Consider the following 22,281-nt stretch of genomic DNA (forward strand, 5'->3'; position numbering starts at 1 on the left):
GGAAAAAAGCAGTTAGATACCGTGAGTTTGCCGTTCTCAGTGCAGTAAATCATAAGAAATCCTATAATTTGGCAGCTGGTTCTACCACCTATATGTATATATATACAAAACAGATTTTCACTTGCATGTTGTCAGTGTTACTGAAATTAATACTTAAACTATCAAGTATGAAACTGGCAAAATAAGGATGTCTGCAGGTTATTCAGCGGATTTTATATAATTAAAATACTGTACTTAACTTTCTGAAATAGAGAGGTTGGAAATACCTTTACACTTCATGAGAAGAGAAAGCAAAAGCTAGACAAATGCACGTTGTGATTTCAAGAATGCCGTGAAGTGACCGTTTCTGAACGTCTAGTCAGCAGATACAACCTGCTTGATGCCTAACATAAATCTACTAAGGAGATATCCAAACATATAGGCACTCTCTGCAAATAATTTCAGTGTTTGTGCGTTTCACAGTTACACAACAAGAGTCTGGGTATGTGCTAAAACAGTTTGGGTTTGTTTCTCTGTTTGTAAGCGTACACTGTGACACTTCATGTTAATGAGGGGGCAACAGAAAGCTTTTTTTAGTCTCTTTGTTTGAGTACAGTTTTTTCCCTAAAGTCAGTATATTGTGTAGCAGTCTTTTATGCTTTCCATCGTGCTTCCCTCTTGCTCTACCACTGTCATTTTCTTCCCAAAATGAATGTGTGGTGCTACCCCCTTAAGAAAACAGCACTGAATGTGTGACAGCTTTTTGCTGTTTTATGAATGGCACCCAGCAGTACCAGCTGTAGAGGGAGTTTATCATCTCTGTAGAGAGCAGCAAGTAAGCCTTTAGAGGATATTCGAAGAAGCTGCTTTAAAATAGTGAATAAGCCCTCGCTGTCCTGCAGGCAACAGCTCTTGACTGGATGTGTGAAAAGCCAGTGTTTGCTGAAGAAAAGGTACAGGTATATTTTTCAGATGAAAGGATTTAAACTTTTTTGTCTGTGCATAGTTTTCATTAAATTAATATTAAAAAGTGTAATTTCGTAAAATAGCTGAGCCAGATGGTACAGCAACATCGTAGTCTATTATAATTCACTTCTGAACTTCATTTTATTTGTCACTTCTTGTACTAGTTACGTTCAGAAATAATGGAAGCAGAGTCTTAGACTATAGATTGTTCTGGTGCCTGACTTTTGAAACACTTAATCATTACATCAACTTTATAATGGTTTAAACTTCAAAAAAAATTTTTTTAATCTAAAATTTACGTGAGAAATGATATCATTTGTAGAGAAAAGCAGTTTCTACAGTACAGAGTTAAGTTTAAAAAAAAAAAAAAAAGGGGGGGCAACAAAAAAACACCTCTCACTTGTTTATCCTGAGCTGTATAATGCTTAGGAGCTAGAAATTGCATTTTTTTGCCTCTGAATGTAAAGTAGTGTTCCTGAATGTGGACACTAGGGAAGAAAGTTGTTTCAGCTTCTGTCTTGAATCAGTAGAGTGCGCATGATGAGCTCTTAAAGTGTGTGTAGAATTTCTGAGATTTCCTTTTCTTGCACTTTTTTTCTGCAAGTCTTCTGTTTTTGACTAGGCTTACCTAAGGAGTGTGTGGTCTTTTATGTTTTTAGTCACTAACCAGAAATACATAAATTCTGTTCTGATAATGTGTTGATCTTATATGTTACACTGGTGAGGGGAGCACAGTATGTTCCAGTTGACTTATTCTTAAGATTTTCATATCAGTGTATTCAGTTTCACTGAAATCCATTGTCCTGAATTATACGTAGGGTGCTTTTTAAGGAGAAAAAACTGCCATATGAAATATTCTGGATTAAAAGTAGTTATTAGAGTGCCAGTCTGGCAAGTTTTCTATTACATTAGAAAATAATTTTTTAAGTATGAAATTTTGTATAATTATTTACAAGACACCTGAAGTTGTCCGTGGAAGTCTCCCAAAGTTGCATTCAGGCAACTGAGAAAAAGGGAAGAGAAAAGGGGTCTGTATAGTAAACTGCGTCTCTATCAAAAGAAAATTCAAGAAAAAGTTACTTCCTCTGCTTTTTACAGGGCCTTTTGTATGCACAGAAGTCTGTAATGCCAGAGAGCTTTTTAGATCTGCAAGTAGGGACTGTTTGAACATGTTGTGTTCACATGTCCTACAGGAGGCTGAGTCATGGCATTTAATTGTGCCAGATGCTCTGTGTTATCTTAATATTTAAGGCATCATTTGTTATGTTCAGTTGTGCATTATTGAAAAGGTATAGAATACGACTACTAGAAGAAAGTTCAAATGCATGCGTTGTTGTTAAATGTGGGAGAAAAGAGCACGCAAGTTTGAAGGTTGAAAGCAGCTTGACGCGCTATTGATTTGCGCTTCTGTATGCAGTATGCACATCTACAGAACAGATTTTTAAAGAAAAAAACAGCGACACTGTCTTTAGCCCTCAGACATTACAATTTATCATCTAAAGTATGAGAATATTCAAAATGGCTTCTTATTCTCATCACTAGAATATTCTGAGTACAGCGAGAAAGTAGTTCTTAAAACACAATTATCCAAAAATTAAATATGTTTCTAAATTGAGGATTTTAGAAAAGTTTCTCAGACTACTAAAACATTGAGGTGAACTCTGCTGAGGGTTCCTTTTCCACTGTGTGTTTCTGTTTTCCTTTTACTAAGTGACTAAAATCTGGTAGGTTAAGGCTAGATGTAATGTTAGATGGTTATCTTGGTACTCTTAACTGAGTAAAACTGTGCTTTTGTTGTTTAGGTTTATTTATGAAACAGAACATCACAATGGCATAGCAGAATTACTGGAAATACTCGGAAGGTAAGTTGTAGTTTTTGTCTAATTAAACTCATCAACCACTTGGATTTCAGAGATGAGACTTTAAAAATCGGGTTGGCAATGGTAGATTGTTTTGAGATGAGATTAATAAAAGCTTCCTATAAAGTGGCAAAGCTGTGACTGAGAACAAATTGTGCATAAGTTTGCAAAAACAGAACAAAACTTCAGTCTCGTGACAGTGTCTTGGGATGTGACAATATTAAACCTTATTTTTTAAGTCTTTTATTTTCTAGTTTATGATTCTCATGATTAAGATTAGTTGTAATGAAACTGTATTTATTTTGCAAGTAATTAGTTAAAATTTATTTTTGAATTCTTCTCATGTGACTAAGCGTATAGTAGGCAAACAGGAAACATAGGTAATTAAATCTTCAGGAAACCTTGTTTTGTTAATCTCGTTGTGTAGTAAACTTCACTGATTTGTCTGAGAGCCCTTGAATCTAAAACTGTGCAACTTTAAAAGCCAATAGCTTAGTCAAAACTGGCGTGTTTTTATGAAACTTTTATTTTAAATACATTAATATACTTGAAAAGAATAGTTAGGTTCACTTCATAGTTTTCCCATATCTTTGCATGTGAGCATAAACAGTTTAATGACACTGGTGGTTTACTTTTAGGAAGATTTCACAGAATCAGAGAATCGTTGAGTTTGGTAGGGCGCTCTGGAGATTGTCTAGTCCAACCCCTTGCTCAAGCAGAATCACCTAGAGCAAGGTGCCCAGGACCATGCCCGGTTGGATTTTCAGTATCTCCAAGGGTGAAAACTGCACACATCTCTGGGCAACCTATTCCAGTATTCAACCACCCTCACAGTGAAAAATATTTTCTTACATGAAAGTGGAATTCTCTGCATTTCAGTTTGTGCCTGTTGCTTCTTTTTCTTTCGCTGGGCACTACTGAGAAGAGTTCAACTCTGTCTTTAGCGCCTCCCGTCAGATATTTGTACACACTGACAAGTTCCCCCAGAGCTCTTTTCCAGGCTGAATAGTCCCAACTTTCTCAGCTTCTCCTTGTATAATGGGTGTTCTCATCCCTTAATCATCTTCATGGTTCTCTGCTGGACTTGCTCCAGCAGGTCCATGTCTTCCTTATACTGAGGAGCCCAGAACTGGGCCCAGCACTCCAGATATGGTCTCACCAGTGCTGAGAAGAAGGGAAAAATCACCTCCCTCGACCTGCTGGCAGTGCTCTTCCTGATGCAGCCTGGGTTACTGTTGAAATTTGAAAAACGTTTTAAAATTTTCTGGGCCTGTGTGTCTGCCTAGAATAGTTACTTTTATTTAATTTTCAGTGAAATGCTTAATGGTTCTTAAGTTACGAATCTTATTGTTATTTCAACATTGTATAATCAAATGATCACTGATCAAGTTAAAATGAAGACTGTAAAACTGAAATCTCGGAATGTGGAGCTAACTGTTGGGAACTAATACTTAAGCCACCAGCTTTTTCAATTTAGGGTTTGTCAGTATGGATTTAAGAGTTTGCAAACTTAAAAGTTAAGTATTGCTTAACTTTTTACTCGGGTTTCTAAATCAAAATTTCTATTAGCTAAATTAGGCTATTGGCCTGTAGCTGTTGTATACCAGCTATCCTTACAGCAGAGTAGGGAGTTTCACACAGCCTGTTGTTGACACAGAGCTTCTTATACAGCTCAGAATAATGGTTTTTAGTTGGGTTCCTGGGTTTTGACTTTTCATCTTCTGGATATTAGTTGCATCCATAGTTAATTCTTTTGGGAGAATTCTTTATTTAAAAAAAAAAAAAAAAAAGTCCCTAAAAGTTTAGGCTGGAAAAAGCAGCTGTTTTCAGTTTTAATTCCTGGTTCGTTGACTTCTTTTGTCGCCTCTGTATTACGTGGTACTGTATGCTTAGAGTTAGGACTGCCTAGTACTTTTCCCATAAGATCATCTTTCAGCTCTTCAAAAATACGTCAAGATTTCCTTGGGCTGTATGTGTGTGTATTCAAGAGAAGATATGTGATGAGCAGTGCCTGGGAGTGAGAGGAGGCAGGAAACAACTGAAAGGAAGTGAGTAGGAAAGAGTAGGATTTGATACCTGAAACAGAATGTTGAAGAGGAGGAATTGAATTTCATGCTGAAGTACTGGATTTCATCCTTTTTTCTTTGCCAAATATGATATGATGCTGGGCAAATGAACAGTTTCAGTAGGAACTACTAATGTAGTCGTGTTTTTTCTGACACAGACCTTGACAGGATTGCAGAAGTTCTTGACACCTAAAATCAAGGCGAAACTTTCCCTACACTTCTACTCCTCTCTGTGCTTGTTAATACCGAAGCATTTTAGAGAAACTTTTTTTTTTTAAGGTGAAATGAATGTATATGTACATGTCAGGTACATGTATGCGTACATGTATACGTAAAATGTCAAGTACGTGGAATCACAGAATCACAGAATCGTTTAGGTTGGAAGGGACCTCTGGAGATCATCTAGTCCAACCTCCCTGCTCCAGCAGGGTCACCTAGAGCATATTTCCCAGGATCCCATCCAGATGGGTTTTGAATATCTCCAGGGAAGGAGACTCCACTACCTCTCCGGGCAACCTGTTCCAATGCTCAGTCACCCTCACAGTGAAGAAGTTTTTTCTTCAAGGAAGTCAAGGCCAGAGCATCATAGAAATGTTAATGTGCACTAAATCAAGTTTGAGGCTTTAGGAGTAACTTTTTTTTTTTCCTTCCACAATAATTATATCGCTTACTAGTGAACATTATTTAAAGCGTGCATGGCAGGAGTGAGCAAGTGCCATGAAGTAAGCTTTATTTCTGGAGCATCTTCTAATTTCTGATATCTCAAATATGTGTTACTTTGAATTCTTTAAAAGTGTTTTTTAAGATAGAAATTTGTCAGTGTCCCTTTCCCTAGGTGTCTTCTGTGCTTGTTAGCTGGAGAGAAAAACATTAGACTTAGTAACGTAAGATTTAAAATAGTAAATAGACGATAGGATTCTGGAGGTACCTGCTGAAGTTAGTGCCAGCAAAGTGGATGAACACAAAACAGAGTTCTAGTACTGTCTTTCTAGATAAAGATGCCATAGACCAGTATTGAGTAACATCAGCACTCACCTACCTAGAACTAAGAAATTATGTGTGAGAGATGCCATTTGGCTGCATTTAAGGTCTTGCAGAACTAGTGATGTTTTAGTAGTGTATGTATGTGTTCGTTTGTCTGCTGTCCTGGACTGATCTGTTCAGCGTGCAGTGTCTCGTTCATTCTTCAATTAGGTGAAGAAGCTGTGAGGAATATGTATTCAGAGCTTTGTTCATAGTGAATAGGAAAGTTAAGATCTGAAATAGAGTCTAATCATATAAGTTACGTGGAAGAAGAATTCTTTAAAGAAAGAGGTAAAAAGATAATTTTAAAAAATGCTAATGTCTGTAGTCTCTGATGCATAATTTCTAAATTTTTCAGTTGAATCATGTTCTCCAGGAAATCCCAAAAAAGATATGATGAAAAGAAGGGTTTTAACATATCCTGTACAGCAGTGCGTATTTTGAGTAATTATTGATTTTTATTTTTAATTTTTTTTCCCTGCCAGCATAATTAATGGGTTTGCCTTACCATTAAAAGAAGAGCACAAAATATTTCTATTGAAGGTTTTGTTACCATTGCACAAAGTGAAATCACTCAGTGTCTACCATCCACAGGTAAGTTGTTTGATTGGCATTTGTTTTATATTATTATAAAAGTAAGCTTGCGGACAAAGGTCAGATGGAGTGTCTGGTCACCCTGGCTTGGAATCTCTTCCAGTCTCTGACACTTGTCTGCTAAGAGGCCTTGGGGAAATTATTTAATCTCTCTGTATCTGTATTCTTGCCGTTAATGTATAAAGATACATAAATTTCAGGAAAATGTGTTTTTTAATGAACGAGTTTTTATAAACTGCATGGAGAATTTGAGCTGAATTCAGTATCTTACAGGTTTTGTTGTTTTTAAAGGAAGTAGGCACTAAATAGAACATAATTGTTTAATACAGCGGGCCTTTTTAGAAGTACACAGGGAAAAGGGAGTTGTCCAAGTAGTGTTATGCTTTTAAACAAGCTGCATCTTCTACATGCTCAGTTCTAGTTCCATTCAAAATCCTTAGAAGAGTGAAAAATCATGCAAGGTTAGAGAAGAGACATTATTATGATGTGCTGAAATTATCTTCATAAAAAGTTGTTATATGGCTTTATTTATAATTTGGAAAAGCGTTTTCTGCATCAGTTTAAGTACTCCAAGTTTTAAGTACCATTTCTTAAAATAAAACTGTTAACAATTTAGAATATTTTAAAAAATAATAATAATATTTGTATAAGTATGATTCTCTGGCAATTCAAGGTGCTTATAAGCACTTGCTTTAGATCTTGCCTATTGGGTCTCGCAACAGTTCCTGCTGAGGTAACAGGCTAGAGTGGCTCCTGTTTCAAGACTTCTCCTTTACTCCCCTCCACCATGCTGTGAAGATAAAAACCTCTTGGGAAGTGGCCAGTCTGACGTTTTTTACAATCCTTCTTACTACAGACATCTGGCATGACGGTCACCTTTTCTTGTAACCTGCCTGAGATAGCTGGATCTTTACTTATTCCTACTTCACAGACTAGTTCTTCTAAACCTTCAGGTGACTTCCATTTCTTCCTCATGCCTATCACTGTTATTAGTACTTGGTAAAAACACGACAGTGACATAGGGGGTGCCTCTCTTCCTGTAGAGGCTTAACTCGGACTAGCCGTGTCAGCAGCCATGCTAGTCTATCCAGATGCGACAGCCGTGTTGCAAAGCCACGATGTTGTGTTTGTTGTTCTATTTATTTGTGTCAGATTTCTGGGTCTAGTGCAGTTCAGTTACTGAGGCATCACAGTTATTTCTTGGCAGTTCAGTCTGTTCTTCACTATGGTATGTCCTACTGAATGAAATGGGAAGGCACTTCAAGTGAATTTATCCTTTGTCTTCACTGCTAGTGGCTTTCTTTCTAGAAGAAAGATCTGTCTGACTATTGCTTCGAAGCGTACAATTTAAATGATTTGACAGGGCCTAGAGTGAATAAAATGTCAGCAGTCTTTATTCAGTCATAGTGGTGGCATGGGTATACGTGTAGTATTCAGCTTTTGGAACCCAGAAGAGGCTTTCAATACTAGTATTTAAACACCAAAGTGTTACTGCTGCTGCCATAAATTCTCTATGTGTTGCAGTAACTTCTGAATATCTTGCTTGTGACTTAAAGGATTGCTTTCTACCATTGCAAAGGACAGAACTACCCTTTTGTGTATACTACAAGATTATCACGGTCTGCTGAAACAGTAGAGTAAAACTACGAAGATTCGTACCCCAGCAGTGGCAGATTTTCAGAAGGACTGGACTGCTAAATCTAGATATACATAAAGCAAGCTATTCTCCCTGTTTAGTTCAAATTGACTTTAAAATAGCTGAGAACACTAGGTGTAGTAGTCTTTGTACAGTCCTCAAGTTGCCTAGAGATGTTCTTGGTAGCTGTCGTAAAAAAGAGGAAAGGAATTAGGCTAATGAGCTTCAGTAAAGGGAGAGACATTAGAACAAATGGTTAAACAGTTCATGAGATGTGGATGTAGGATACAAGTGGTGTGATAATTGAGTGTTTAGGCACAGATTTAAAATGTCATTCTCAAAACTGAAGTTGGTAAATACAATATTTCAGCCTAGACTTGCATCTGCTTGAAAAATAATATGCATAGTTATCAGTAGTACTTTGTAATATATGGCAAATCCTAGGACTTAGGATTGTTCAGTGTTTTTATGACCAGCCTAGCTGATGAAATAGGAAGCATTTAATAAATCAGTGCCTGACACCAAAAGGCTAGGAAGTAGAAAGCACTTTATATAGGGGCAAGACTAAAAAGATGGAATGTACTGAAATGCAGAGTACTCTATCTAAAAAGAAAGTGTCAAATTTGCAAATGTGGAAGGGGGAATAATGCCAGTTATTGTGAAATTAAAACCAGAGTTAGTCAGCAGTGCTGTGCTACTGCAAAAAAAGACAAATGTTGTTCTAGAAGGTATATGAGGTATAGGAGATAACTGTCCTACCGCACGTAACTCTAGTGAGCCCTCTATAGAATATTTTGTCCAGTATTAGGTGCTTTACTTTAAGAAAGGATGGCTAAATAAGAGCAAGAACAGAGAGGACAAAACTAGAAAGTCCTAGAAGCTGTAATCTAGGAGTAAAAACAGATGGGGAGAAATGGTTTGTGTAATCTAGACGAGAAGATTGAGATGGAAGTAGAGAAATAACCATTGGAAAGAAATCTGATATATCTGTCCTAAGCAATGACATTCGAGATCCCCGGGCTACCATCAGTCTGAGATGGGAGATCCATGCACAGGGGCAGCCTGAATTAGTACGTTTCTCCTGCTTGGGCCTAGAAGTCTGTATGTATGCTCGCAGAGTGCCTCTATGAGCAAATAGGCGTGGTCTTTCAGTTGCCGCCGTACCTTTTTTCACCCTGCTTCAGTCCTAAGATTAGCCTGTGTAGAGGGAGATTGGGCATTCAGACCTTTAAAGTGAGCAGCTTCTAGGTATGGGCATCTTCAATAGAGACTCCTATTTTCAGATTTTCTTCCCATTCTTACTGAAGTCAGCTGTTGGGACTTTCTGGCTTTTCACCAGCGGCCTTGATGAGGCCCACTGGGAGACGAAACATCTTCCTTTGCTACTCTGCATACGGGCTTAATGAAGCCAGTTGTGTTCTCTCAATTTCTTGCACAGTATCTCCACATTCTTTATTTCCAAATGTTAAGATTCCTGTGGATTAGGATTTTTTTCTTCAAGATAAAGAGATGAAGTTTTAGATTTAGAGCAATGATTTACAGAATGCTTTCATCACCAAAAGTATGTGCAAATTCCCCTCCCTAATCAGCAAAGGACACGAGGCACCTACAGATGTGGAGGTTATTGCCTTGCCATCAGAAGCTGATTCAGTGCTGACCTCCAACTGGCTGTTTGGTTCAGGGAAATTCTAAAGTTTGTCTTTGTATTAGAGTGAGCAATTAGTTTTCTATAAATGAGAGCTTAAAATTAAATTTGTTTAGTTAAAAGATGACAAGTCAAAAGCTACGTAGAACAAGCAGGGCAAAAGTGTGATAGAGCAAGTAAATGATGTGTGTTCCTGTATCCAGGAGATTAGTTTTTCTGTTGGTTATACTATTACCACTATATGAAATAAACTGGCTCTTCGTAGAGGAAGGAAGCTGCATACAGCTAGTGTTTTAGGCAGCCGCTTGAGGCAAACCTTCCATTACATGCGCTAATTATTACACTTGTGTACACCTCCATTGGAGGGCAGCTGTTGGGGCATCATCTGCAGATGTAAGTGCTCGTTCATCATTTCTTCTTCTCCATTTTGATGTCTTTTTTGCACACTGGGCATTATTTAGGCATCCTAATATATATATTGGGTCAATCAGTATCATTCTTCCTAACTCTTTTTATTTCCTTGTTTTCTGATAACAATATATTCATTCTGCTGTACAACAGGAGAAGAAAAAACTGTAGTAGAGGTAATTTCCGTTGAAGCCATTCTCCCTCTTCTGTGAACTCTTGCTTTCTCAAGAGAATAGTACTAAAGTCTTTCAGTAGTTGAAAGGTTATGTGTTTGTCTATATGATAACTCAGAAAAAGATGAAAACAAATGTGGGAAGGTTGGGAAAGTATCAGAAAAGGCTAGTTACTTTTTTGCTGTTTAAATTGCCTGCTAAGTAATTCAGAGAAATTATTTTTAAAGACTTTTGTGTTTATTTGAATTCAGTAGAGCTCTTCACTTATGCTAGTAATTTTAACGTGTGGTTTCATGGTGAATGTTAATACAGCCTTTTTCTTTTACTTTAGCTGGCGTACTGTGTAGTTCAATTCTTAGAAAAGGACAGCACACTTACAGAACCGGTAAGTTTATCTTGCTATTTTTATATATTTTGGAATATTAATGTTCCTTTCATCTGTAGACTGTGCAAGGAGGTTTGGGGGACAAAGTATTCATATGTAATTAGTTTTATTAGTAAAAACTAATTATTGAATCATTTTGGTGAATCAAATGCCGTTTTTTCAGCAGTTATTTCAACAATGTCCAGAATTAGTTAAAAAACCTTCAGAGTATACCTTTTACAAATAGACCAGAGTTTACTCTACTTATTTTGTTTTAGCTGACTGGATACAAAACAGTTGATCTAGAAGCACTTGACTCAGGTATTAGCTGTGCCTGAAGTGCACTCTTTTGAGAGGCTGATCTTTCTTTCTGGCACACCGAGATACCAGTACAAGGCTTTGGAGTAGGGTCTTGGTTCCTGTCTACCAAGCTTGGACCACAGACAAAAACAAGCTTTAGTCTGTCCGCGCATAGCTGCATAGACAAATGCTTTCAATTGTCCTCAATAGTATACAGTGTTTTGCATTGCTAAGCCACTGTTAGGTAAGAAAGAACTAATACGTTTCATCGCTAGTTAGCGATTAGTAAAACAGTTTCTACTAACAAAAGTGGACGTTGTTACGTTATAGCTATTTCTACTGTAAAATAGAAACTGTGATCCTTGAAACAAATCAAGTGTGCAGCTGTGCAAGAACTCTTCTACTTGGAGGTTTTAATGTTTGTTGAGGTTTCAAATCCCAGACATTGTTTCTGTCGCTCGTGCTATATAAAATCTTAAAATTTAGCTGTATTCCAGACATCAGCTATGGTATTACATATTTCCTAGTACAACTCTGAGCTAATAAGCATCCAGGTCTGTTTTTCTTCTTGATCCCAAGTTACTACGTAATGATTACAACATTGCATGAATTTCCCAAGGCTTTGCTGAGAACAGGTTGTCCAGTTTGACAGTCCAGTGATACATACAAGAAGATACATGAAGATACACTTATTTCTCAATGAGCTGTCACTTAAAAGCTATAAGCAACACTTAGTATCATTTAAGTTATTTAAAACAAACAAACAAAAAAAACCCTTTTAATCACTTCCTCTTGTTTCAGAGGACAAAAAAGAGACTGCTGCTTTTTTCTAAATGAGAAGGTAAATGTGCTGAGAATGACTAATGGATTGTTGCACCTTCAAACTACATCAACAATTGCAATATAAATGTTGTTTTCAGGGTTTAAGAAATGTGTACTTCCCCCCTTCCCCGGTTCTATCTCTAGGACTAGGCAGACACTATCATATTTTTGGTTTTTATGTGGTTTTGGAGCGCTGTATGTACACTTGAGAGTAACGTTCTAATTTCAAACATGATGTATGCTGTGGTTCTCAGTATGGCATCATGCAGATGGAGGCACTTCCATTGCAAGTTTCTTACTTCCAGGATATCGTTTTAAAATATCTGACACTAATTAGTATTAAGCGTGCACATGAAAGGCATCATAGAAGGTACAGAGTTTTTAAAGAATTTGTTGAAAGAAGTAGATTTTAGTGATTGAAAAGAAGTCAATATAAGAGGAAAAAAATTTTCAGGTGAAAGGAAAATTTCAGAGAAAAAGATATTAGAAGTATTAAACTTTCTGTATTCTCCTAGAAAGTAAGTCAAAATGTAGAGTGGAAAAGGGGAAAATGACTGTCTTGTCGAGATACAGATTCATTTATCATTAAATATATTGATGTGAATTGCAGTTTGAGTTGCTATCACTTTGTGTGTTGGTTTAGTTTATCAAAACGCCATTAGCTGGAAACTGCTAGCTGACGTAAGTACGTAAATGTCCAGAGCCTCCGAGGACTGCAGATTTTGGAGTCTTGAACTACAAAACATAAAAACTGTATAATCAGGGGCGTATGAATTTCATACCAAAAATACCTAAATTTAAGGTGGAGTGCTGTGCCAGTCATTTTGAAACATTTATTTAGTGTATTTTAAATACCCTTTAAAAGCAAATGTCTTGCTACTGGGATAGTGTTTATCACTAAATTTCCACAGATGGAAAATGGTTTTTATAGTAACAAAAAGCTTAATCTTACATTTTAATTGGTTTGAAAACTGACGTGTTTGAAAAAAGCATCATCCTTCCATTACAAAGTACTGTAAGTCTTTTCTTAAAATGTAACGGTGGAAGCCTATTTTTTCAAGCTTTAAGAGTGCGCCTTCAAGAAAAAAGAGATTGAAAGCTGATGTCACTTCAATGGCAGATGATTTTCCTTATAGCATAGTAACATATTTGCACTTTGAGTTGATAATCGTGTTAAGCTAGATTTCAGGGTTACTTTCTCTAGTCTTTTTGTTTCTTAAAAATAAAAATAAAAAATCAAGTTTAAGTGTATAACTTTGTTTTCTGCAGTAATGTTTTTAACCCTATTAACAGTTATTTCCATGATAATGAACCCTATCATATCTGTCATATAGAACAAGAAATTTTAGTTTTGTGTTCTTTGATTTTGTGTAATAAAATGTCAGACTTTTTAATGACATTTAACTTAGTGCAAGGCAAAGGTAAATTACTGTGAAAATTATTTTCATTGTTTTGCTGCAAACTTTGTTTCTACAGGTTGTAATGGCACTGCTAAAATACTGGCCAAAGACTCACAGTCCAAAAGAAGTCATGTTTCTAAATGAACTAGAAGAAATTTTAGATGTTATTGAACCATCTGAATTTGTAAAAGTCATGGAGCCTCTCTTCAGACAGCTAGCCAAATGTGTGTCTAGTCCGCACTTTCAGGTCTGTACTTACTGAATGTACAATAATATCAGAATTTTTATATTAAGAGACTTGTTATTGATACTACCTACTGTCATTCACTGTAATGAACTTTGTTTGTGATGGAAAAATGTCCTCAAGTGTTGTTGTCAAATTTTGGGGATCCAAATGTTAGCTTTGTGTTTTCCTTTCAGGAATGCAGTATGTGAGTTCATATGGGGTTATTCACTTCAGCTCAATGTCTAACATTCGACTGAAAATCTTGCTGTTTTCAGAAGTACCTGTTCAATAAAGTTTTCCACAGTCTGTCAGTAGGAAAGAACCACTATAGCAGATCTGTAAAGATCTAATGACATTGTCAACCCTTTCAGTACGTAATGTATATATTTTGCTGCTTATATTATAAAGTTCTACAAATACACTTTCTCTGGCAAAACGTTCGTTCAACAGCTTGAATTGAGAGTTCATTGGCTATAGTTTGAATCGTGTTACTATGAAGGAAAAAGGAAACCCACCTCTCCTTTTTTTCCCCAACCTCAGCTCCCTCTGTAGCTTCTAGTTTACCTTGAAACAATCTAAATCTAAGTTGTAATTTTTCTCACCTTTCCCTTATTTTTTTCTCTATTATGTTTCAATTATTTGCTGTTTAAGAGATTATTTGAAAAAGTTTATTTTTTGTTTTTTTTTTAATGTTGTCTTAGGTGGCAGAGCGAGCGTTATACTACTGGAATAATGAGTATATTATGAGTTTAATTAGTGATAATGCAGCAAAGATTTTACCCATCATGTTTCCATCCTTGTACCGGAATTCAAAGACACATTGGAACAAGTAAGAAACACTTGTACAAATAAAATTCTGCTACTTATTCTGTTATCTCCACTTTAAGGTTTAAATGTGGTTCAGGTCTTGTTTTTTGAAGCGCTAGTTATAACAGCGTGTTGAGCTGTTTCTTCCATAACATTAAATTTAGTGGGTGAGAGAGAGAGATTACTGTTGTCAAAACGCTCAGGAAATATGAAAGAATTGAAAAGAATAGTTTTTTTTTCTTTAAACTGAAAATAGTGTTTCAGTGCATCTAATCAATGAAATATTTTTATTAATATGAAGCAAATTTGACATTAATTTATCGGCAGTTCAGATGCTTTTAGAAACATATTTTGATTACTGATTTCTAAACCTTCCGCTAATTTGCATTTCTTCTGCGTACTAGTGGGATACATTGTAGTTCAGGTCACTTTATGCGTTTCTTTTTTCCTTTTTATTTACCATTTTCTCTCCTTTCTCCAGTTAGCTGTCTCCTTTGTTTTTTCACTTTCTTTCTGCACAGTAATGTAGTACTTGGGCATGAAAACAGTCCTGGTCAGATCCTTTCTACAGCTGTTTCATTGTAAAGCACTTCTTTGTTTGAGCTATTGTGTTACTGCTGGGGTGGTGGAAGTCCCACAGTCTAGGGCTAGCTGTGAATTGAGGACCGATGATGGCTTGGCTACGAATGCATAATGAATCTGCCACTAAACATAGCAAAAGAAATCAAAAGTACAGTGATGTTAAAAGTGGTCGATTTACTGTCACTGGATGTAAGCAGCAACAAATAACGCGCTTATTTTTTTCATAAAATGTGGATTCAGTGATGTGATTGTACGTAGCAAATATGGATTGCTTTGGGTTGTTTTTCTGGCTTTCAGGGCCATCCATTCATTCTGCTCTGAGCATGAGTGATGTCATGGTACCCAGTACAGCTGCACTCTTATTTGTAACTCACATGCATGATACAAAATAAGCATTTAACTGATTGCTTTGTGGATCTGGCGATCAGTAATTTGCAAAAGATTACAGACTAGGATTTTAAATTACTCTATAAAAATAAGTGCTATACAAGGCAGGTGATTTCTTCTGTTTAATTGGTCTGTTTTCTACATTTAAGTAGTAATACTTTTCTAAAGAGTCACAGTATAATTGTGTTGAAGTGAGTGCTGTTGCTCTGTGACTTTTCTCCAAATGAATGGTATATTTTCTAGGCTCCTTTTAATCATAATAGTGTTTTTTTTTTTCCCCCTGGAATTTGTCTGTTGACAGTAAGTTTCTTACACCTAGGTCTTTTATGCTGTCTTGTATTTTTTTAACTCAGGTTTGATTAGTGTCAACTTCTCATTTTCAATTTAGTCCTATATTGATACATACAGTTTTTAAAATTAAGTTCAAACTTCAAAAGTGTGACGAGCAGCACTATGCAGTAACTAAACTGCGTTCAAAGTTAATAATTTTAATAATTCTATTAGCCCTTATTCAGTAAACTGAAACTTCCATTATCTAGTTTTGTTTCCACATATTCTGAAATGATGTAATTTTCCAGTTATGTAGGCTATTGGCTACTGTTGACCAGAAAAAATAGATTTCAAAGTTTAAAGTACTCTGAGTTTCAACCAGAAGTTTTACTTATAGGACAATACATGGCTTGATATACAATGCTCTGAAACTCTTCATGGAGATGAACCAAAAACTGTTCGATGACTGCACACAGCAATTTAAAGCAGAAAAACTGAAGTAAGTTTTCATGTCAGTGTGTCTGTCTGTCCTTGAATAATGTATTCAGAGTGCTTTAGCTCTGAAAAACTACTGTGTCTTTACTGGGAATTTATGCCTATTTGATTATAGTACAACCGTCTCAAAATTCGCTTGTTGAAACTTGCCATCATATATGAACTGTAAAGTCTGCGTAAGAGTAGGTTGTTTTGTATAGTCTCTGGCCTAATACTGTTGCAGGTGGCCATCTTAAAATTTAATTTTTGGAGATGGACACTGCTAGTCTTGAAATCGGTGTAAAAGGTCTATTAAATAGTTTACTTTACATCCTGTGTTTCGTTTAGCATGCTTCATGTTTTCACGGAGTTCTTCCCAAAACACTATTCTAGTGTTTCTCAGCGTTGCATTGTACATGTGCACGTGTGCATTTTTTTCTAAAAATTACCTGTGAAAAAGTCACTCCGTTTGTAATACAGGGCGTTGGTACATTATTTGTCAGAATAATCCTGATAAATCCGATATATTCTTGCAACCCCTCTGCAAAGTGAAATGTTCCATTCTGTTTAACTTCATCCTTATCTATAGCGCCAAGTTTCAATGGTGAGAGCGAGGCTTTCTTTTGCCAGACCAAGCAATGATAACAACTTTTCCAAAGTTCTTATTTGAACAATATAGCATAGGCTAGTGAACCCAGCAGGGAATTAGAAGCTGGAATTTTTCCATTTTATTCTCCAAAATTCAGCTGACTTTTATGATCATGAAATCGTATAACTTCTGTTCCTCTGTTTTGAATTTGTTAAATGGACTTAATTTGATAAATACAGAGCCCTCATAACGTGCGATCTGGATTCGTCTCTCATTTTAGGAATTGGGGAGCATAGTTAGGAAGTGGGTATTGAACATACCCGGATTTTAATTTCAAAGTGAACAGTGATTTCTTCAAGTAGTGGCTCTGCAGACTGCAATGCCATACATATACTATTTAGTGATATCTATTTTGAACCAATATACTGGAAGCAATACAAAATCTTGATGTAGATTAATTTATCCAAGTTTTGAAGCTGCATCTTAAAATTTAGGCAGAAATGAGATTGTAATATGATGCAGACTTTAAAGGTTTTTTTAGAAAGCGAATGTACACATTTTGATATATATATATATATATATATATATATATATATATATATAAAGGCTAAAAAGGCTATACATCTCTTGTCCCTAGTAAAAAAAACAAGTAGAACCCTTTTTCAATTAGATAGCAATCTTGTCTCTTCTGTTTGACTTTTTGAGGGGGAGGTGTCTTTAAATGGGACCGAATACGGGCAGAGGGCCAAGAGGAGTTAGTGAAAACAAAACAAAAACACCACCCACACCCCCACACACCGCACAAGAGGTTGGGGGGGTAAGAGCTTTGCCCACCCCAAATTTACCTTACTGGGGAGTTGGAGGCAAATTGTGTATATGTTTTAATGTAACTACAAGGTTTTCGAACACTTGGCTCGTCTGCTCTGTCCATTGAAGCCTGAGAGGCTTTTTAACCCTCTTAAGCTAAAAGCCCTTTTAAACCCTACCCAGTTTCAAAGGTGGGTGCCTGTTCTAGTCTCTGCAAGAAGTTGTTCATCTATAAGAAAGAAAGAAACAAAAATAGATAAAGTTTTATCATTTTGAATTACATCAAGTATAAGGAAACACACCTCCCCCCACCACTTTTAAAAAAAAAAAAAAAAAAAAGCATCCCATGGTACCCTCCTGACTTGTGATTCCCTTGAGTGATTGTGGTTTTGTCAGCTATTTCTCCATTAATGTTCGGTTCGAAAATGTCTTTGGGTCTTTTACTTAGGAGTGTTACCTGAAGCCATTGGTCTGACATTAAAAATCTCCGCCCACATTATATAGTCATATATTAAGTTTCCTACATTTCAATATAAAATTCTAGAGTGTAAAGTTAAAACCCAAACACACTTCAGTATAGATGAAGACTTCTTTCTGTTTTAATCATAACCCTTTAACAGTGTACAATTATAAAAAAGATTAACTGATATTGTCCAGTTTATGTGTTATTTTTGTGAGCAAATACAAATTTTTTCCCTTTCAATGTTGCTTTGATATCACACGGTGTTGATGTGATGCAAACTGTCTTGTCAATGGTAAGTGATACTCTGGGCAGTTAGCTGAAGCAGGCGATGTTACCTAAATATTTTATTCTGTTGAATTCTTGTAGTTAATTTTGTTATGTTTAAGCAAGTAAACAAGTTGTGATGCAAGATTCACCAAGGTTCTCTTGCCATTTTTGGTTTTGAACTTTTTTTCAGAGAGAAGCTAAAATTGAAGGAACGAGAAGAAGCATGGGTTAAAATAGAAAATCTAGCCAAATCAAATCCCCAGGTATTTAGAAAAGATTAACATGTTTAAGTGTTTAAGTGTTTTAGTTTTGTTAAATATCAGTAGGGGAAACGGGTCTGACTGATCCTGGAAATAAAGCAATTTCACTAATTGTATATGAAAGATCTACAATAAAAATACTTTTAAAATTTGTAACCTTTCTCTTGTGCAAGTAATTATTTAAAACAAAAAAAAAGCTTCTGAAAGTATGATGTGAAGTACTTTTTCCTTTTCTTTTTTATAATAGAAGATATACCGTATTGTGGTTTGAAAAGTTATTCAAAATTATGGAAAATATAGAGATGCCATAACTGGTTTCTCTTGAAAAGCGGTTTTATAAATAGTATATTACAAAAGAGATCTTTTTGCAAACTGTGAGTTATGAATGGTCAGTTTTCCTTTGTGTCAAATGGATTAAAATAATATTGCACTTTCTCGTCTGCTGCATTTGTTCTCATACTTGAAATGGACTGGTTTTGTGTGGACCCTGCGCATCAGGTTCTTACTAAAAGTGAAACATCCTATCAGGCAGTTCCTGAAGTAACCTGATGTATTTAAAGAAACTTTTGTTTATCAAAATTTCAGACTGTTCAGGGTATTTTGTATTGTGGGAGGGAAGGGATGGTTTAGGGTGGTGGGGTGTTTTTGTTTTCCTTCCCCCCCCCCCCCCCCCCCCCCGCCCTCCCGCCCTCTTGCTTACTTTGTTTGGGGAACTTCCTAATTTTCTCTCCTTTCCCGGAAAGGTCCTCTTTCTTGATCTCAGTCATGCTGATTGCTGCTATAGGCAAAAATGCAAATGTGTCAGTTACTTTGAATGACTGTACTTTATTAATAGGAGTGAGTCACTTTCTGTTTTAAAATGGCACTGATATCGTAAAGGATGCAGCCATCTTTTTTCTAACAAGGGGGCATTTCATGAATATTTTTTTTCCTCCCTCTTGTGACGTTTCTCAGGGAGCAACTACTAAAGTGCTCAAATAAAATCCAGTTGTTAAAATTGGACAATAAGTCAGCTGAGAATAGGTCAGTTGAATTTGGTTAAAAAAAAACCATTTGTATGAAAGCAGTGATTGACTTTCAGTAACAGAACATTCTCTAATCAGATATGTCTTAGGAAAGCTTTGACTGACGAGTACTTGATGTACATGGTAATTTGTTATCAGAAATGATAAACTATTGTGTGTCTGACTAAATAAGTGGATTGACTTGTAGTCATAAATTTACAGTTCTACAGTGTAAAACCCTTTGTTCTTCCCAAGCAATTTTATCTAACTTTGTAAATTTTCTGCAGCTGGTTAGCACAACCTGTAAACAATGTTTGTTCTGCATAGTATATTTGAAAGACAGTTGATAGTTGCAAGCAATTTAAAATAAAAATGATTAATTTGAACACCAGGTGCTCCAGTGAATGAAGAATTGACATAAGGATAAAGATACTTTTAACACTCTCTACATATGGATTTTAACAATTTTTTTTCCAGAGTTTCTATTGACCTTTATCTAATTTGTTTGATTTTTTGACAGTTCGTGTTGTTCAGAGCTATTTCTGACTCTGCATGCCACACGAATACATCTTAAGATCTATTTTAGCTCATGATAATTATCTTTGTTAAATTCTTGCTCTCAATTTTCTTTTTTATCTTTTTATCTTATCTACATTAAGTTACTGTCGCACTCAGATGCTACGATATTTATGAGGAAAAATGGATGGGGGGGGTGTGTGTTCATAAATCAGTTTTGTTGGTTGATTTCAAGAGCACATACACCTCTTCTGAATTAAAATAGAATTTAAAATACTGAGAGTCCTGTACACTGTTTTAGATACTATGCAAGTGCTTTATTCAGGTTTTTTTTTTTTATTCCCAAGAGAGTTGCATGGCTCTTCTAATTTCTCAAAAACGAATAGTTTTTGTTTATGAAACTATTTTAAATCTATATTAATCTAATTTGGCCTTTTGACAATGTATTTTTCTCTTCAAATACAAAATTGTTTCAGTAAGTAAAATCATTATATGTCTGTGTTGCTACACTGTTCATAGATTATTATACGATGTATTAATAAGGTTAGAATTACGTGTTTGGCAAAGCTGAAATTGAATACTGGTAAAATCTGAATAGTCTAAAATTCAAAATCAGATGATCAGAGCTTTTTCCTTTTTTTTTGGTCTCTCTCTCTCTCTCTCTCTCTCTCTCTCTCTCTCTCTCTCTCTTTATATATATATATTTTTTTTGGGGGGGGGGGGGGGGTAACTATATATTTCCACAGGACATTTCTGCCAAAAAGAAAGTTTCGGAGTTCAATTTTTCTCCATCTTTCATTTACACTTGGTAGATAATTTCTTACTGGGTACCTGGAAGCATAAGATAATGAAGTTAATCTCAAATAAGTAATCATGGCATTCAAATGCTCTAAATCACTCTTAGTATTTATGTATTACTACTAAGAATGATTATTTTAACACTTTGCATTTTATTAGTACCCAACGTATAGTGACACGAATTTGCTGAACAGTCCTGTTGCAATGGAAACAGATGGGCCTTTAATTGAAGATTTGCAGACGCTGAAAAAGACAGTGAAAGAAGAGGCTTGTCAGGTAAAGCCGTATGAAGATAGTAAACCACTCTTTGCATACTGAATTAACAAATTTATAAATATGGCAAGTGACTCTAAATTATGAATTAAAGTGACTGTTAATCCTAGAAATAAACTGGGGTTCTGTTTTCAGCCCTTTCACCGTTGTATCCTACGGTAATAGAAGTCATTAGAGCTGCTACTTTAAAGTGATTCTGTAGTAGCCAGGAATCTTTTTAATGCCTGTTTTATGCTATGTGGGTCTCTTTTGAGATTTCTTCTACAGAAACATTTATTTCCTTTTCACCTAGAAATAGCTGTTCATATGATGATGGAAACAATGGTTCTATTTTAAGGATAATTGAAAAAATGGCTAAAATCTATCGTATCATGTTCTATTCTCTTTTCTATTTTCATTTTACGCTAAGGAAAACTTGTGTAAATGTAGTCAAATTCTAACGGTGACATCTGGGAGGTTTTGTCTGTTGTTCAGAGCCCTCTTAGTGTCTAACGCCAGTATGTTTTGAAAAAGCGTGTGATGTGTCCACCATAATATTAAAGTAGTCTTGCCCACAAATGGGCCATCTTCCTCAGTCCAGAATCTGTCATATTCTATTACCTACTACAAGGCAAAAATCTCAAGGTCGTTCTAATCTTTTTATCTTTAGCTAATGCTTAGTGATTGTCAGGTGTTTTTTATTTCACTTTAGTTAAGTGGAACCAGAGTCCTGGCAGACAAAATAAAGGTTGGGAGAACTGTTTAAACTAGGAGCTGAATGGAAAATGGAGAGGTGCCAAGGAGCACTGCAGTACAACTAAGATGTCTGGTAGGAATATCAGTCATGTGACTATCTCTATATCCAGCAAATCTAAAACCAGAGAACTGATCTGGAGCTCAGAAACTAGTTGAGATCAGAAATGCATTCAGTTAATTTTAACCATGGTATCAAATGAGGGTTTTAATAAAAATAACGTACGGGCAACCTAACTTCCTACATTACTCTCTCAAAATCCCCATGTGATTATCCTGCAAGATTATATTTTGTTTGTAATTTGTTCTACTGTGGCATTTTGGGTCCACTAGATTGAAGTCAGAAAATGCTGGAATGCTTCCAGGATATGTTTTGTGAAGGCTGTTTTATAAACACTTACCTTTGGAGAGGATTGCAGAACCTTGTGCGGTACATGTAAATCTTGGTGGCTGGATTACCTGCCTGTTGAGGACAATGGATGAAGAGCGGCATTCCCTTGAATGGGAAGCTGCCTAGAGTTAGCCAGCAAGAAGTATGGGGCGTACTAGAGTTTCCAAAAGCTCTATCGTTCTTCAGACCTCGGATAGCTT

At 35.9% G+C, this 22,281-nt stretch overlaps 1 protein-coding gene across 2 annotated transcripts in view; it reads left to right on the plus strand.

The window, feature by feature from the left end:
• PPP2R5C (protein phosphatase 2 regulatory subunit B'gamma) overlaps window positions 1-22,281 on the plus strand; it is a 90,089-nt gene that overhangs the window by 64,463 nt on the left and 3,345 nt on the right. For both annotated transcript variants that reach the window (XM_068947064.1, XM_009675501.2), the window contains 8 exons: window positions 2,748-2,807; window positions 6,379-6,487; window positions 10,681-10,734; window positions 13,312-13,482; window positions 14,163-14,290; window positions 15,905-16,006; window positions 18,298-18,370; window positions 20,845-20,961. In XM_068947064.1, coding sequence (XP_068803165.1) covers window positions 2,748-2,807; window positions 6,379-6,487; window positions 10,681-10,734; window positions 13,312-13,482; window positions 14,163-14,290; window positions 15,905-16,006; window positions 18,298-18,370; window positions 20,845-20,961 — 814 coding nt within the window. The remainder of the gene's footprint in view (window positions 1-2,747; window positions 2,808-6,378; window positions 6,488-10,680; window positions 10,735-13,311; window positions 13,483-14,162; window positions 14,291-15,904; window positions 16,007-18,297; window positions 18,371-20,844; window positions 20,962-22,281) is intronic.

This window comes from Struthio camelus, chromosome 5 (assembly GCF_040807025.1).
Source record: "Struthio camelus isolate bStrCam1 chromosome 5, bStrCam1.hap1, whole genome shotgun sequence".
Classification (NCBI taxonomy): domain Eukaryota; kingdom Metazoa; phylum Chordata; class Aves; order Struthioniformes; family Struthionidae; genus Struthio; species Struthio camelus.